General features: G+C 40.2%; 1 protein-coding gene across 4 annotated transcripts in view; it reads left to right on the top strand.

The window, feature by feature from the left end:
• The first annotated feature begins 2,595 nt into the window (after positions 1 to 2,595).
• The window catches only part of pcdh17 (protocadherin 17), a 56,386-nt gene continuing 41,240 nt past the window's right edge, over positions 2,596 to 17,741 (top strand). For 2 of the 4 annotated variants that reach the window (XM_077564227.1, XM_077564225.1), the window contains exons 1-2: positions 2,596 to 3,183; positions 3,924 to 6,722. In XM_077564227.1, the coding sequence (XP_077420353.1) occupies positions 4,227 to 6,722 (2,496 nt within the window). In that variant the 5' untranslated portion in view covers positions 2,596 to 3,183; positions 3,924 to 4,226. The remainder of the gene's footprint in view (positions 3,184 to 3,923; positions 6,723 to 17,741) is intronic. The other 2 variants (XM_077564226.1, XM_077564228.1) reach the window with 2 other exon arrangements.

Here is a 17,741-nt window from a genome sequence, read left to right as displayed (position 1 = left end):
TGAGAAATGTAACATATTGTGATTAGATTATTTGTATATGTAGGGCTTTATTTTATATTTTACTTGTTTTAGTGTAAGCAAGGAATAAGGGTTTATAATTTACACTAATATCTGCATTTAAGAAAAGGGCATCTGTTTATATTCCATTATTCATTTTTTTCTTCTTCATTTGCTTTCTTTTCTATTTTAATGATTTATTATTAAATATAATAATTTATTGTACATGATATAAATTAGTGGGAGCAGGATTAGATAAATTCTTGTACTTCTTCCTACTCCCTTTGAACATGTAAATTCTGACTTTAGTTATAATTATTTTCCTTTTTAACTTTTATTTTCTTTCTTTCACTTTTATTTTGTATTCCATTTATATGTTTAATAAACCACACCAAAACAAACAGAAAAAAAACAATTATTATATCAAATATATATATATGCTGTATAATATATTTTATTTTTGAAAACCTAAGGGGAAAAAATATTTTATTTTATTTTTTCTTTTGCCCTGCATTTTTTCGCCCCCTCACTAGATGGCGCCCTAGAGGGCCGCCTAGTTCTCCTATGCCCACGGCCGGCCCTGCTCCGACTAACAGAATAATGCATTTGTTTTCAAATGCTAAAATTAATACCAACCTCAATTTTGTTGCCAGTTTGGTCTGTCCAAACTGGACTACAGTAATTTGTGATTTGAATAGAAATATAGTATCTCATTGAATTTTCTGTTACAAGCTAAATATAACATTAAATAAAATGGCAACAAGAAGCATTGAAATTGTACAGAGCCCCTAAGGTGAGATGGGGGCCGGGTGTAATATGTTCTCATTAGGACGAGAAAGTTTCTTGTGCATGCAATGGACTGCCTTCTCATCCTAACAAGAAACTTTTTTGTTCAAACGAGAATGTTTCTCGTCCTTAGAAATTTTTTCATGAGAACAAGAAAATGTTCTCCTTAGAATGAGAAATATATATATATATATAGGGTCCAATATACCTGGAGCCACCTAGAAATCCCCTGATGAGGTCAAGTACTTCAGAAAATGGATGGATTGAAAAATAAACAAAAGTCAACAAATGATAAAATTAATAAATAAATATTAATAAAATGAATATTTTGTGGGGGGAGAAAATCTGGGCTTTGTATTTGAACACAACAACATTTGTGTTTTGATAATAGCTGCTCATGGCTATGTTAATTTCTGACAAAATTGGCAGGACTTTTTGTCATTGTTGAAACTTTCTGCAAAGCATTATATTGAAAAAAGACAAAAAAAAAACTGGAGCACTCCAGCAACTCGATTTAGAGGAAATAGGATTGCTCAAATTCATCCAAGGTTAAATTGACTGATTGCTCCTACAAGATGCAAATCGTTTTGTAAAACCACGTTGAAGCTTTGCGTCTCATCTCTGCTAATGATATTCTAGAAATTCCCAAATGACTTGCAGAGGGCATCAGGTACACGCAGTGAACATATCATGATGCATCATGCTTCAACAGACAAGACAGCACGCACACATTATATGCAGATAGGGACAGTGATGTGACATTTACTTTCATCACTTATCAACAATGTGGCATTTGTACATCAAACATGCTGTTTTATAATGAGTGTTAGTCCCCATCAGACTAATGAATGATTCCGACACTTGTCACTGGCTCGTGTCAGACTGAGAGGTCAAAAAGGTTGACATGCATGTAAATGCTAGTAGACTACAAGATTAATGCTGAACATACATTAGCAATAACATATGAAGGGTGTTGTTATAAATATATATCGAGTGCTGGGGTGGGGGGGGGGTGAAGCCCCCCTAAAGTAGCTCTAACCATGCTACTGGTCCTTCATATCAATGTATATCACATAGTCAGTTGAGTGCATACTTTCCATTACCACAGAAAACGATTGCAAGAGCAGTCTTCTTGCAAGTGTTGCTTTGAAATCTTTTTTTTTTTTTTACTTCTTGACTTGACTTTTACTTCTTATGCTCATTTCCAGGGGAGTGATGGATTGATGAATGCTGGCATAATATTAAGATGAACATCTCAAGACCCTGTACATTTCATTGCTATAAAGAGCTGGTGAAAGTAATTAGATTTCACGAAGATAAACTGGCTACTGAAGAATTACCAAGACACTCTTCGCATCTCACATAAATTTGTTATGTTTACATTCAAGACACACATGACTAAAAAGAATAACGATGGGAATTTGTATAACTGAGTGGCTCCTGTGCTATGAATCCATTGATATGTTTTGTTTTTTTTAAATAAAAGGTTGTGTTTACAAATCTGTTCATAGTGAAATAATTGCCTAACGGTTTAACGGACGTTTCTTTTTCGTAGCATCTGCTGGCTTATTGGATCGTATCAACAATGACGTTAAATGAGCAGTGAGGTGTTTTTCTTTCTTTCCCTTTTTTGAAAAATAACATGAAGTGCGGGTGGCCAACGAGCAGCCCATCATTTGCAGTCCGGGCTGGTGCTTGCGTTTGAATCCCTCCTTCTTGCCCCGCCCCCTCGAAGCGATTGGCTGCCTCGTGAGCGCAGGCAACGTTTTAATGCAGCGTGTTCGTGCACGGAGTTCATTCTATGCTCGGAAGCTCTCTTGTAACTCAGGACCCGTCCAAACGTGCACAACACACTTTGTAACAGCTTGCTTTGCACAGCCGAGAACTAGCCGGTTCTGTTGGAACGGCACATTGAGTTGATCCAGAATGCGGGCGAACTGTTGCCTCTCCCCTCCTCCGCACTTTGGATGAGGACGCCGGGCAAGGGCAAGGACACCGCACCGCTGCTGCCGCTGCTGCCGATTCGAACCGGGCAGAACCCATTGACCGGTCGCCCTTTTCACTTTGGATCTTACCTTGCCGCGCATCTGGATGTCCGTCGTTTCTTGAACAAAGGTGACTCACTGTTCCCAGAAGGCGAGCCTCTGCATCCTAATCACACAGCAGAGAGGACTTGAGCTCATTGACATCACAGTCAGACTTTTCCGAAGCCGTTTTCATTTATTTATTTATTTATTTACACTGCGGTGCATTGTAGCCTGCAACCAAACGGGATACAAACTCATTTTAAAGGGGTCAAATTCACCCAAACCCATTTAGGAATTGACTTTTGGATCTTTACTTTTTTTTTTATAATTCTTTTTGGTGCTGTTTTTGGGATTATTATATCAATTTATATGGGTAAGTTACCTTTTGTTTGTGTACGTGTCCTTAAATCGTGCTTGTGTGTGTGTGTGTGTGTGTGTGTTCTCTAGCTTTATCCTCGTTTTTTAAAGAGTATGAGGAGCAACAGCTTTTACAGTTGAGTCTTGCAGAGAAAGACACAGAGCACCAGAGGAGAGAATTACACGGTTCTGCTGATGGCTGGCAGCTCGTTTTTTGAATTTTTATGAGGCTCATTTTAAATATCCGGATTATGCGGATTTGTTAATGCGTGTAAGAGGCTCATTTTATACTCACTTATTCAAATAGCCGTCACAATAGGCCAATCTCCTGTTGTGTTCCCGCATAGTCGCCACATCATTAAAGTTAGACTGCATTCATCCAGTCCCCACCCCCCCCCCCCCCTACCCCCCAACATATACTGTAGGTGAATGGCCAGGTAGGGCTTAAAGGTTTAGCGATTGACTCCAAAATGCATTCTAAATGTTACATTTGCCGTGATCTAAGTATTAAGTGACATTCAAGGGGGGGATCATTATTTATCAGAGTATCAGAAATGTGCAGTGTCTTTCCAAGGTTAACTAATTGGCAAGCTCCCCCCATAATTGTGGAGATGAATTACATATGAGCCTTGTTTCCATTTCGGCTCAATGGTGGATCTTATTTCCCCCGGATAAAATGTCCAATGTTTTCTGTCTACCTTCCACTAACTAACCGACATAAACATAACATATCTATTTTTTTGTGCTTCCTTCTAGGTGGTATCAAATTTTGTTCACAATGAGTATTCAATTTGGAGAGTGGCTCATGATCATTGCTCAGATGAGTCTGAGTGCTCCGTGGAATATGAATTAGGCGTTCAGCACCACAGATTGCCGGGAGAGGCAGAGGAGGAGCGCAACAGATCACACACAATCTACCAAGACAAATGCCAAGACCTCACATGATGAACAGGACTCTTCATTTGATCCTAAGTAATAATACACCGATTTAACAAGATATCAACAGGTCAAAGGCGGAACATAGACAACACAGATTTTTGCCGCTACTACGAAGTGGGGATGTATCTTTCTATTTTCTTTTTCCTCCTCTTATGGGCTCAAGCCCTGACATTGAAAAACTTGAATTACTCTGTCCCAGAGGAACAAGGTCCGGGAACAGTAATTGGAAACATTGCCAAAGATGCCAGACTTGGACTGGAACAGATTGGGCAGGGAGGGCAGGGAAAGAAAGCCAACTTCAGGGTGTTGGAAAATTCAGCACCCCATCTCATCGATGTTGACCCACAGAGTGGACTACTCTATACAAAGCAACGCATTGACAGAGAAACATTGTGCAAGAGAAACCCAAAGTGCCAGCTCTCAATGGAAGTGTTCGCCAATGACAAGGAGATCTGCATGATCAAAATAGACATCCAAGACATTAATGACAACTCGCCCATTTTCCCTTCGGATCAGATTGATATTGACATATCTGAAAATGCAGTTCCAGGGACGCGCTTTCCTTTGACCAGTGCACATGATCCAGATGCAGGCGAAAATGGTCTGAAAACCTATCAGATAACACGCGATGACTACAATCTATTTTCCTTGGAGGTAAAATCCCGCGGGGATGGAACTAAGTTCCCAGAACTGGTTATTCAAAGACCATTGGACCGGGAAGAAAGAAGCCATCACACTCTTATATTGTCAGCCACTGATGGCGGGGAATATCCAAGGTCAGGTACCATGCAGATAAATGTTAAAGTTATTGATTCAAATGACAACAGCCCTGTGTTTGATCAGCCCTCCTATGTTGTTGAAATTCCCGAAAATTCCCCTCCTGGTAAAGTCTTGATCAATTTAAACGCCACAGATCCCGATGAAGGCAACAATGGACAAGTAGTCTATTCTTTTAGTGGCTATGCCCCGGAGAGAATCCGGGAGCTGTTCTCAATAGATACCAGAACAGGGGTCATAAAGATTCAGGGTGAAATAGACTATGAGGAGAGCCCAGTTATTGAGATTGACGTACAGGCAAAGGACCTCGGACCCAATCCAATCCCAGGCCATTGTAAAGTCACTGTTAAAGTGCTGGACAGGAATGATAACTGGCCCTCTATTGGCTTTGTGTCCGTAAGACAGGGAGCCATCAGCGAAGCAGCACCTCCAGGCACTGTCATTGCATTGGTTCGTGTCACAGACAAGGACTCTGGCAGGAACGGGCAGCTTCAATGCAGAGTGCTGGGTAATGTCCCTTTTAAACTAGAGGAGAACTACGATAACTTCTACACAGTTGTGACGGACAGGCCATTGGACAGAGAGACGCAAGATGAGTATAATGTCACCATCGTGGCTAAAGACAATGGTATTCCTCCCCTAAACACCACTAAATCCTTCACTGTAAAGATTCTGGATGAGAATGACAACGTCCCCCGCTTTACCAAGACAGTTTATCTTCTCCAGATACCAGAGAACAACATCCCGGGAGAGTTCTTGGGTAATGTCCTTGCACATGACCCAGATCTAGGCCAGAATGGCACTGTGTACTACAGCATTGTTAACTCCAACGTGAGCGGAGGTGATGTCAATACGTATGTAAATGTGAACGCTGCCAACGGAGCCATATATGCAGTGAGGTCGTTCAACTATGAGCAAATTAAATATTTTGATTTCAAGGTTCTTGCCCGAGATTCTGGATCGCCACACCTAGAGAGCAACGCTACAGTGCGCATCAGTGTTTTGGATGTCAATGATAACATACCTGTCATCGTTCTACCCCTTCTACAAAATGACACCGCTGAAATCCACGTGCCGCGGAATGTTGGTGTTGGCTACATTGTCACCACAGTGAGAGCAGTGGATAATGACTATGGTGAGAGCGGGAGGCTCACCTATGAAATCACGGATGGGAATGAAGAGCGCCTTTTTGATATAGATCCAGTGACCGGCGAAGTGCGAACAGCCCACCCATTCTGGGATAATGTAACTCCCATTGTCGAGCTTATTATCCGTGTATCAGACCATGGCAAGCCAAGCCTGACCGCGGCGGCTCGGCTTATCATCAAGGCATCCAATGGACAGCCTGCTGATGGACTCCTGCATGTTGACGACAATCAGAACTGGGACATGTCGCTGCCTCTCATTGTGACTCTCAGTATAATATCAATCATGCTTCTGGCTGCCATGGTCACCATCGCGGTCAAATGCAAGCGGGAAAACAAGGAGATACGAACCTACAACTGTCGCATAGCAGAATATTCCCATCCACAACTGGGGAAAAGCAAGAAAAAGAAAATTAACAAGAACGACATCATGCTGGTGCAAAGCGAGGTGGAGGAGCGGGATGCCATGAATGTGATGAATGTGGTAAGCAGTCCTTCCTTGGCCACCTCTCCCATGTACTTTGACTACCAGACACGCCTGCCACTCAGCTCACCAAGGTCAGAGGTCATGTACCTTAAGCCCACTTCCAATAACCTCAGCGTGCCCCAAGGCCACGTGGGATGCCACACCAGCTTCACAGGCCCAGTCACCAGCACCACAGACACACCTACTAACCGCATGTCCATCATACAGGTAAGGGGAATTGCCCTACTCTCCTACACTGTTATTCCCACTTCCACGTGGCCGACTTCATGAAGCGTCCAGGTCTTGTCAACATGACTTGTCTTGTACAATGAAAGATAAAAGAAACCAAAGGCAGAGAGGAACGAGAGAGGGGTAAAATCAAAGCGCATTAGAAGGATTAAATATTGCCGTTCCCTCTCACAGCTGATCTAGTGACATCCACACAAATGATTTGCGTTTGAAATATGTCACGGCCGGCTTTTCAAATCAGGTTTTTCAACAATCATCAATTTGACCAAGCTGCATTCTCGCAAAATCTAGCACAATAGCAACATTTTCAACCGTTGCATAATAACCACCTTCCAATGTAAGCGTATTTATTCAATTTTAACGTAACTAGGTCGGTCCCAGCTGACTTGAGCAAGGCACCCTGGTCTTATCGCAACCCACTTGTAGACGGTTATCCATGTTTACATCGATGGGCAATGTAGAGTTTTCAACTAATTTAAGGGGATGTGGTAGGGAAATGCAATACTCTTCCGTACACAGAAAAAAGTAATATGTAGGCTATATGATGTTCTATATTAAGTCATCCTGAATGGCGGTCAGAAACTAGTATTTACTACTTGTATTGTAATTTCCATTCATCACAGTTGTTAAGATTTAGAATTAATTCTGTTCGAATTAACCACGGAGAGATTAGCTGATTGAAGATATTTTTTTACAGCTACTTTAAGCATCTTTGTGTGGCGTATGTAGGTATATAAGTCTCTAATGTGTGAAATTCTCTGAGGCTTTTGGCCTTAAGCTCATTAGAAGTCTGTTGTGTCAGACGGGGATTAAGGCCTGCAGCGCTACGTAATGCTAGGACAATGGTCAGTTTTTAACAGATCAAGTCTTTCGTCGTCGTGTTTTTCTTTTTCTTGTCTAGCATCATTGTTTTGTGTCGTCCACTTGAGGTGTAGTTATCTTAGTATAATGTGAGATTTATTCTAGAGTATTTCATCACAACATTTTCTAACTTGATTTTTGTTATCTTAAGTCTCCTGTTGTATTAATTAATGTTTGTATTGTCCAGTTCGCCAATGTCGTTTGCCTCTTAGTTAAGCTGTCCGTTGTGGTTTGTACCCCCTGTAAGAGCTGGACATTTCTGTGATGTTGACCGCGATCAATTGTGACGTGTTCCCACCAGGGAAGAAAGCCACTGTCTGTTGTTCTCACTCTCAACCCTGCTTCTATTATGAGCCAGCTGCAAAGGGCAAAGGCCAGCACAAAGAGCGTTAGTCGGACTTCCTCATCAGAGGAACGGGGTCATTTGTGACTATTTTTTTCCTTCTAATTTTGTGATGATGAATTATGCTGCATAAGATTTCTGCACACTCACTGCGTGCACTCTTTTCTCATCCTTCTTCCGAATTGTAGTAGAAAAAACTAGCAGGAGCAGCAACAAAGGCACTCCGTGGTATCTTGTTTTAAGTGGGTCCCCTGAAAGTGTGAACTATGTAGGGTGCTCTATTGTATTATTCAAGAGAAACCAATGTAGAGGGAGTCGCCTTGAGGCATTAAGTTTCTTCAGAGGCTTTACAGAAGCATATCATTTTCATCTCCACCCTGCCACCGTTCTCCCTTTATGTGGACAGTAAGTAACCCGAGTCAGAGCAAAGTGGCAATGGAGAAAGATGTCAGGAAACAAAGACAAAATTCCTCCTTCATCGATCCCCGGGCCTCACAGCCCATCTGTCACTACAGTTGCTAGTGAAGGAAAAATAAATTCATGAAGTGGAAGAGCATATCGCCTGCTCATTCAGTTTCACAAGGGCAACTTGGTGTAGCTGGGTTCGCATCCAGCTGCATGCCTACCACCGTCACCCTGCAAACCTGCAAAGCACTCGCAACACTGCTCCTGGTCTCTCATGATGTTTTAAAGCCGCATACCGGCTTAGAGGCACCGCTTGGCCTATTGCTAGGAGAGAGGAATAACACCAGCATATCAGCAGAGCTTGCCTTGCCTTATCATTGTCACAATTGGGCCAGCAACCAGCCCAGTGGAGAGCTACATTTTATTTGCAAGGAGAATTCCTGGGATAAGTAGATGAATGATACGCACAGTAATGATGCTTAATACTGCTTAAGGCGTTGAAGGGAATTACTTAGTCCAGGATGAAGGTTAAAACCAATCTGTTGCAAAATTCCTCAAAGCTCTGAAGGTTGGCTGTGACTCAAGAAAGAGCATGCTCTATGTCATGCGATGTGCTTTATGAACGGTACAGGTGGGGATTTTATTTCTCATTACATGGAAGCATGTTTTTGTCATTCTGATTGAAATCATTCCAAATGAAGATCTGTTCACACGTGACATGGATCCATTCCGATCTGACGTTTACATGCTCGACTACGTTAAGCAGATCAGCTGTGTGATCGATGTAAACATCACGTTCATTCATCTATTAAAGACAGTAGTTGTGATAGTATAAATATTAAGATATTAAAGCAATAGCTTGATAAAGACAAGTTCTAAGTACTTGGTAAGATGCCGCCATTTTAAAGTGTTTAAGCGACGACATCACGACGCATTTACGTCAAAAACGGAGCACGCACAGACCGCGCCTTAGCTATTCCGATGCTCGTTCAGATTGGTAAAAGAAAAACCTTACATAAAAGACACCCTTGTGAATCAGAATCAAATTCCATTTGGATTCAGCCTTTTCCGATTGAGGTGCTTATATGGAGCGTTTTCATTTCGTGTAGTCATTCGGATTTATTCTAATCATAATACAAGGCCCCATGAAAACCCAGCTATTGTTGAGTTTCAGCACTTCAGCACCGCAGATTCTTTGGGGAAGTTGCACTCATTTTCTCCAAGCTTGTAGAGATGTTTAGCCGTCCATAAATGATCACATCAGCTGTTTGAATAAATTGTAATTTTAATTGAACAGACATTTGACTTGATGAAAGAGGGGAATTTTATGGTAATAGGGTGCAGGTGGTAGGAAGGCCAAGTGGGAGATTGTGACAGATGCCACATGGAGGAAGTAAACGCTGCCTTTGGGTGGCAGCGTTCTGCTGTGAGTTTAAGTACGTTTTTCAAGGGGTAAAATGGGTTCTCAGCCTTTGCTATTTGGGAAGGGTCTTCTCTTTTGGTAAATGTATACCATCAGCAATGTGATTGCATGATTTTTAAACAATGTTTAAAAGTCACTCCATTTAATTTGAATCATAAACATCCTATAAATGAATGATTCAACCTTGTTTCAAATGTATGGTAGCCATAAAAGACATGAAACTGTGAGTATATAATAATTTGAACTGCGTGAATTTGTGGTATTGTTTAGCTCCCTTTGAGTTGTTATGGTCGTGTTTATGCATATCAACAATGTTGCTGGAGTGGATCTTTAAAATGAATTCTTCCAGGGATGGTCTCAGTCTGCATAATTCAGGCAGATTTATGTGTGTGGGTGGGTGGGTGTAATTTCATTGTGTATTCCAGGCATAGGATTTAGTCCATTCGAGCCAGAGCCTCTTCTCTTTTGTGAGCGTGACAATCTTGCATTTGTCCAAACCTTGAAACACCCTTCCTCTGAGAAAGACACACACACACTCAAGCACGCAAACACACTGATGTGCATAACAGGCCTGTGTCTTATCACATCCTCTGCCATATATTATATTGAAATTGCTCCCACACTTGAGAGACCACTGAGGCAATGGATTAGAAAAACACTCTTTATTTAATTTTTCTTTTCCCCTTCATCTTAAGATAGCCGCTCTCTTCTGGAGTCTCCGGTGGGATGGGATAAAATATAATGTGGAGGGGGTGTGGGTAGGTTTACCTAGGAAAACTAAGTGTACTTTTAGAACAGACCTGGCAGTTGTTTTAAAGTCACTTGTGTACTCCCACGGTTGAGAAGCACAGGTCCAGTGTGGTTAATTTTGCTTTTCCTCGATATTCCAAAATCCCTTACAAAAGATGTGAGGCTGCAAAGTGTTTATTTGGGGACACACGCTAAATTATATCATTGTTAAATAAACAAAAAACAGACTTTTCGTTTTGTTTATTCTATTCTTTTCATTTTCTTAGTTTTTCTGTCGCACTATCAGACAAGCTTGTTTTCAGTGTAAATTAGGTGGCTACTCTTGACTGTGGGGAAAAAAGTACGAGATATTATTAGTATTTACATTAGCTCGCTGCTCTGTTTTGCTGTCTTTTTTTTCATGCGCCCACAACATTTACTGAGCTGATTTATATTCACACATTCCATATTCCCTTGTAACTCAGTGTCTATATCAATGTCTGCCAGTTAACTGATTTTGAAAATGCATATCCCAAGCTCACAGAAATGCAATCACTGTGAATAAAGTAATCAGATGTAAAAGTGAGGTTTTAAAAAAAAAAAAAAAAATTAAAGTAATATAAATGTAGTATTGACTCAAAAATTAATTGCCACTTATAGGTAACTACAGTCTGATTTGTTTAATATTCTATAATAGAAGATATTTGCTGTCAGATTGCAATTCTTTGAGTAAAAGGTGTTTCAAATATTTCCAGAAACCCAAAGGCTCATGATTTTAATGAAACATGATCATTGGCTCTTTGGCGTATATGTGAGTTTATTATCTATCAAGAGGTTGGACTTGCCATGCGTTCATTTTGTAATTTCATTAAAATGAAAGACCTCCTGATCTGGCAAAGGTTCAATACAAAGACACTTTGTGTTTTACAAGTCTCAAAAAACAGACAGGATATAAGAACACAAGTTGGCCTGTGTGATACTCAAATGGACCGGACACATTAAAGCAATTAGCTGAGTTGAAAAGGAAGCAGCCTATTGGAGATGACATGGCCATGATAATAACTGCATTGGCAGTGTATCCATGGAGGAGGAAAAGCGAATTTTCTAATTGTCTAATTTGTTGACGCCAGAGTTTCAAGTCAATGTCGTTTGACGTTTTTGGTGTCAGCATGATTTGAATTTCTTTGAACTACTACCTACGAAGACTGCATGACTTTTGTTTTACGTCCCATTATTTTCCTATTTTTGCTGCTTAGTGTGTACTCTCAGACCAGATGTGCCCTACATTTTACCTGCTGATTTTTCACTTTGTCTTCTTATTTAATACAAACACCCCTCAGCCGCTGCTGTTTCTGCAATTTCATACAAAAAAAATGGATGATTGTGACCAAATGAAATGCTGATATCCCCAGGAGACCTGAGGCATTTACCCTCGCACAGCTGGCATTTTGCTCGAACAAGTCAGCCAAGAAGTCAATAGCGCCAACAAAGGTCACATAAATCACGAGAACAAAACATTCACTGTGCAGGAATGTTGAATTGCGCTGCCAGGTGTGTTGACATGCAACATATGCAATCACACAGGTAATATCGCTAGCAGTGCTAGCTTGAAGGACTAAATCTTGTTGGTTTGTTTAATTGGAATAGCCTTTCCCAGGAATCCTTTGCCCCTTGAGAAATGTTCACTCCTTCTGTAGCCAGATGGTGGAGCTGCATGATTTTACATGGGTATAGACGGTGCAAAATTTCGTATTTCCAAATGCCAACAAATTATGGACGATGACGTATTATTTTCAATTAAATCCTTTTAATGTGTAGATTCTCAATCTATAATTTCTCCTGTCTGTATGGCGTGCATGTGTGTGTTTCCTTCATTCATTACTTTACTTACTCCCTCCCTTGGATATTTGTCATTGGTTTAGCTAACTCTGACCCTGTTTTTCCATGGCAAACATGTAATTTCATTTCCTTTATTCATTTTTTTTCTTTTTTTCTGGAGAGCTCAGTATTGTTCATTCGGTAATTTTACCGATTTGACATATCATCATTGATCTCTTTTTTTTTTTTTTTTTGTACGTGGGTGAGTGCGTGCGTGTGAGTGTGTGTGTATTCATTAGTTCACCTAAAACCTATTAAAAAAATCCCATACCGTTCACCTAAACCAAACACTTCCAGCCAGAGTCATTTCCTTTATTCAATGAGGTAAAAAACTAATTGAGATTAAAAATCTTTTTTTCAAGTGTGACCTGGTAATGAGGTTTATGGTTGTCCTGTTTTGCTGGCGGGCTGCCAAATGACGGAATGAGCGCCGATGAAGCGATTTTTGGCAGTTACCTGAGCCGTCACTAACCCGAAAATCAAAGATGAGGGGCAGTTTGGGAAGAAAAAGCAGGACGAGGAACAGTAATAGTATAATTAATTATACTTTTTTGTGTGCTGTTACCTTTGTAAACATTTTATCTTTTTTTTTTACTGATGGTCCTAAAATAGCGATGACAAGCAAATTAACGATGACAGAAGGGCGGTTAAAATAACAATGACGACTGACTGGGCTAAGCTGAAATAATGACGGACTGGTGAATGCCGAATGCTTACTGTCGTGTGGGAAAAATCTCTATTGTAGAAACGGCTGATTTTGCGATATCAAGATCATGAATGCTCCTATCTAGATATTGATACAATAACGATGGGCAATTGAACAAAATTTTGCCGGTCCAACATTTGTTTGTTGTCAGCCCGTGATTTTTTCATACCGAACCAAAACTTTAATCGTCAGGCCGTAATTTTATTTGTCACTACTATTTTAGCATCAACAGACAGAGGTGGACTTTCCGTCAGTACGTCATCCGTCAACAAAACGGGCGTCAGTCAGTGACGGACTGGGGGGGTCTGACGGTACTCGACTCGGTTTGTGACGATTACACCGTTTCTTGTCATCCGTCATTAGTCAGCAAAATGGGTGTTCGTCTGTAATGGACTGACAGACAATCCGTCAGTACTGATGGAATGCCCACCTCTGACAGTAACCTTGCATCATTTAGCCCAAATGCTAAACATATAATTGTGAAAAAAAAAAAAAAGGTGTCCGTCGCACAGAAGGCCAAATATGCAATGCAGACAATGTATTCTTTGAACTGGCAGTAGCGGGGTCTGCGAGCTGTAAATCAAACACTTTCAAAGTCAAACAAAGTGGATCTCACTCCGCAGTGCTTTGGCATGGGTCCAACGCAAGAGAGCTACACTCTGCCCTCTAGACATGTGCTACTGAAACACCATGCAGCTCGAAGAAGGAATTATGTGGATCTGTTCTCACCTTCTCTCTCATTAGTTGAAGGGAAATGATTTATCCCTCTCCCCGTCCTTGTCCTTGTCTTTTATTGCTAAGCACTTCTCCCGCTACATCAGTAATGTGATTAATTGATTGGATGGATATACGGTACCATGAAAACTATCTAATTTGCTCTAATTTTAGCAGAGTACATATCAAAACAAATGGCTGTAAAACAGATGTTTTAACCCACGTAGAACCGCAGGTCTCCATCATGTTTGCCCGATGTTTCCATTAGCAGTGCTATTTGAAGCGTATTTAAATACGGCCGATGTATTTTTTGCACGATTGTTCGTGCGGGCATAGGTGTCTCAGAGGGTATGGCTGTAACCGTTTCCACTGTCTGCTGCTTACATGTGGAGGGAGTCCAGTTTGAAATGTGACTCCCACGCCTAAAGGCCCTGTGTGTGTGAAGGAAAATGACAGCGACTGCGCTTTGTGGTGACTGTCATGTGTTTGTAGCAACAAAGCGGCCTGAGTCGGCAGGTCTGATGCGATATTGCCAAAACAAAACGATGGTGGCTAGGCAGAAAATGACAAACTGTTTTTTCTGCTCTTTAGGGTTGACGCAATGATGGCGAATGCTAATGGAGTATGAAAATGCAATATATGTCTTCTCGTTTTCTCTTGCATTACACTGATTCACTCAATTGGTCCCAATCCGGTGTTATTTCTTAGAGAGAATTCTCTTACGGGGCTTTTAACTTTCCGATCAATTCCTAGTATGCTCTTTTTCTTATTGACTATGCTATATTTTCTAGTGAAATGCAACATTTTATCGTCTGAGCTTTAATAAAAAGAAAATAAAGAAACAAGCTCTTTCGGTTCCGAGCTCTTGTTTCAACCTTTCTTTCTCCCAGCACTTGTCGCCGCTGATAACCGTTGCAATCGCTCATGTTACTGACGACCCGAGCCAAATTCATAATGATGAGATTATCTTGTCAACAGTACAGTGTATATGTCTGCCATATTGATCTCTGCGCACAGTCTTAATGAATAAAGCACCACGGAGGAAATACTGGCTCAATGTTAACTCTGAGTAGATCTTACTATTTATACGCTCTCAACGCTGCAAAGATGATGAATAGAATCGTGGAGTGCTGCGCCTTTCTTTTCTTTCTTCCTTTCCGCCTCTCTCCTTCCTTTCCTGTCCAGATTAGTAAGCGAAACAGCTCGCTCACACACTGGCGGAAATATGTCACTCTGACATCTTGAGTCCATGTACTCCCAGGTGGAGAGGCATAAATGGTGGGGTGGGGGTGTGCAGGGTGGGAGACGAATGCGAGAGAGCAGCCCGTCGCATGAGTGTCTTTAAATGTCAGTGTTTTGGGCGTATTTGTATGGTTATATAAAGTCATTTCTTGTGGTTACTGGGGCTTAGAGGCAGAGATTATACTTGATTGTGTCTTTTATGGGCTTGCTGGTTATTTCTAAAGATGGTTTGACAGATTATTAATGCACCGTGGACACACTTAAAAGGGGTCAGAGGGGAAGAGGCCACACTGAAGCATTGGCCCCTTGTACCTTCTTTGAGGGAACAGAAGTGTAACCCTGTCTTCCCGCGTTTCCTATTAGCTTAGAAATCTCATCACCGCTGACCCAATACAAATAGCGAATAGGTCACCTTGAAATGAAACAGGACATGCTGTTAGTGCGTGTGTCTTTGTAGAGTAGGAAGGAAATGAATTTGTGTGGATGGTACATGTAAATATGTGAATTAGTTCATGTATTGATAGAACTTGTGCTCATAGATCTGGCCTTGGTTCTGGGCTTTAGGGAGATATCCTTTTATCCCAGAATGGATCCTTCACAGTCAATTCAAAAGGAATGTTTTTCTTTCTTTCTTGTTAACTCGTCTGCTGTTATGCATTTTGTTAATGATGGGGTTTACCACCTTCTTTATTATTTTATTTCAGTTTTAATAGAAAGTCTAGATCGCGGATAGAGGGTGGACAGGTTTGTAGTTAATGAATTCAGCCTGAAAGCGCTGTAAACAGATGCAAATGGCAGTGTTACATTTTCAAATAACAAAGCCGCAAACAGAATATTTTCATGACAGATTCATTATTGAATGCAAAGTTTAAAACGTTTTAGTTTACTGAAATTATTATGTATACTTTATTTGCAAAATTATTCTGCCAAGTAACATCTCATTTCAAAGCTCAAAATAACTTTTTTTTTTCTTTAAGAAGCAATTTTGATAATCTGTCAGCTTGTCGTCAATATTTGGGTTAAGGTCAAAATTCCGGTTTCTAATAGATTCGTAAATATCCATTTACTACATGCAAAGTTTAAAAAGTTTTAGCTTACTGAAATTATTATGTATACTTTATTTGCAAAAATATTCTGCCAAGTAACATCTCATTTCAAAGCTCAAAATAACTTTTTTTTTTCTTTAAGAAGCAATTTTGATAATCTGTCAGCTTGTCGTCAATATTTGGGTTAAGGTCAAAATTCCGGTTTCTAATAGATTCGTAAATATCCATTTACTACATGCAAAGTTTAAAAAGTTTTAGCTTACTGAAATTATTATGTATACTTTATTTGCAAAAATATTCTGCCAAGTAACATCTCATTTCAAAGCTCAAAATAACTTTTTTTTTTCTTTAAGAAGCAATTTTGATAATCTGTCAGAATGTCGTCAATATTTGGGTTAAGGTCAAAATTCCGGTTTCTAATAGATTCGTAAATATCCATTTACTACATGCAAAGTTTAAAGAGTTTTAGTTTACTGAAATTATTATGTATACTCTATTTGCAAAATTATTCTGCCAAGTAACATCTCATTTCAAAGCTCAATATAACTTTTTTTTCCTTTAAGAAGCAATTTTGATAATCTGTCAGCATGCCGTCAATATTTGGGTTAAAGTCAAAATTCCGGTTTCTAATAGATTCGTAAATATCCATTAAATACATGCAAAGTTTAAAAAGTTTTAGTTTACTGAAATTATTATGATTTGCAAAATTATTCTGTCAAGTAGCATCTCATTTCAAAGCTCAATATACCTTTTTTTTCTTTAAGAAGCAATTTGGATAATCTGTCAGCATGCCGTCAATATTTGGGTTAAAGTCAAAATTCCGGTTTCTAATAGATTCGTAAATATCCATTTACTACATGCGTGGGTAGACGAGTTTCACATTCAGACAGATGCAGACAGCGTCATGATGCAAATAAGTGTCATTTCCGCTTCTTATTTCTTACCGTCGCTCACCACACTAATAAAGTACTCTGTTTCCCCCTCGCTTCAAAATTGTGTTCTCACGCTGCGTCCAAGTTTTGCCATTTTTGTTTATCTCTGCTTCTGCACTTCCGGTGGTTAGCATGTGAGACAGCTGTGCATATAAGTACTTCCTTTATTCAAAAGACCAAGATTCTTTGCGGATAGAGCATGCGCAGAACACAAAACAAAAGCGATAACCCAATGACTGGACTTTTGTTGCGCAGGTGTCATCCTATTACACTTCCACGCTGGCATTGGAACTGAGCTCCTAAGAGCGACCCACTTTTTTCACAAATGTTTGTAGAAACAGTCATCATACCTGGATGCTTGATTTTATACACCTGTGACCATGGAAGTGATTAAAACACCTGATTCCGATTATTTGGATGGGTGAGCGTGAGTGGATAATTTTGTCAGTATAGCATATAATGTATGTTCAGTATTTAAATTTATACCAAACAAATCACTTAAAATAAGACTTTGTACGTTCATTTGAACGCGTTTCATGAATAGTTATTGATGCATGTAGAACGTGAACTCCTTGTAAAGCAGCTTTTTTTTTCGGGCTGAGTTAGCAATGGTTTAAATGAGGGTAAAGCAAGGTCGCTGCTGACTCAAGACTTAAGTTAACGGCAAAGACGCACTAAGTATTGATGAGGACGCGCAGAATGATTAGTAGCGTCTACAC

Source organism: Vanacampus margaritifer, chromosome 4 (assembly GCF_051991255.1).
Source record: "Vanacampus margaritifer isolate UIUO_Vmar chromosome 4, RoL_Vmar_1.0, whole genome shotgun sequence".
In the NCBI taxonomy this organism is placed as follows: Eukaryota; Metazoa; Chordata; class Actinopteri; order Syngnathiformes; family Syngnathidae; genus Vanacampus; species Vanacampus margaritifer.
This window is presented reverse-complemented; position numbering and strand designations above follow the sequence as displayed.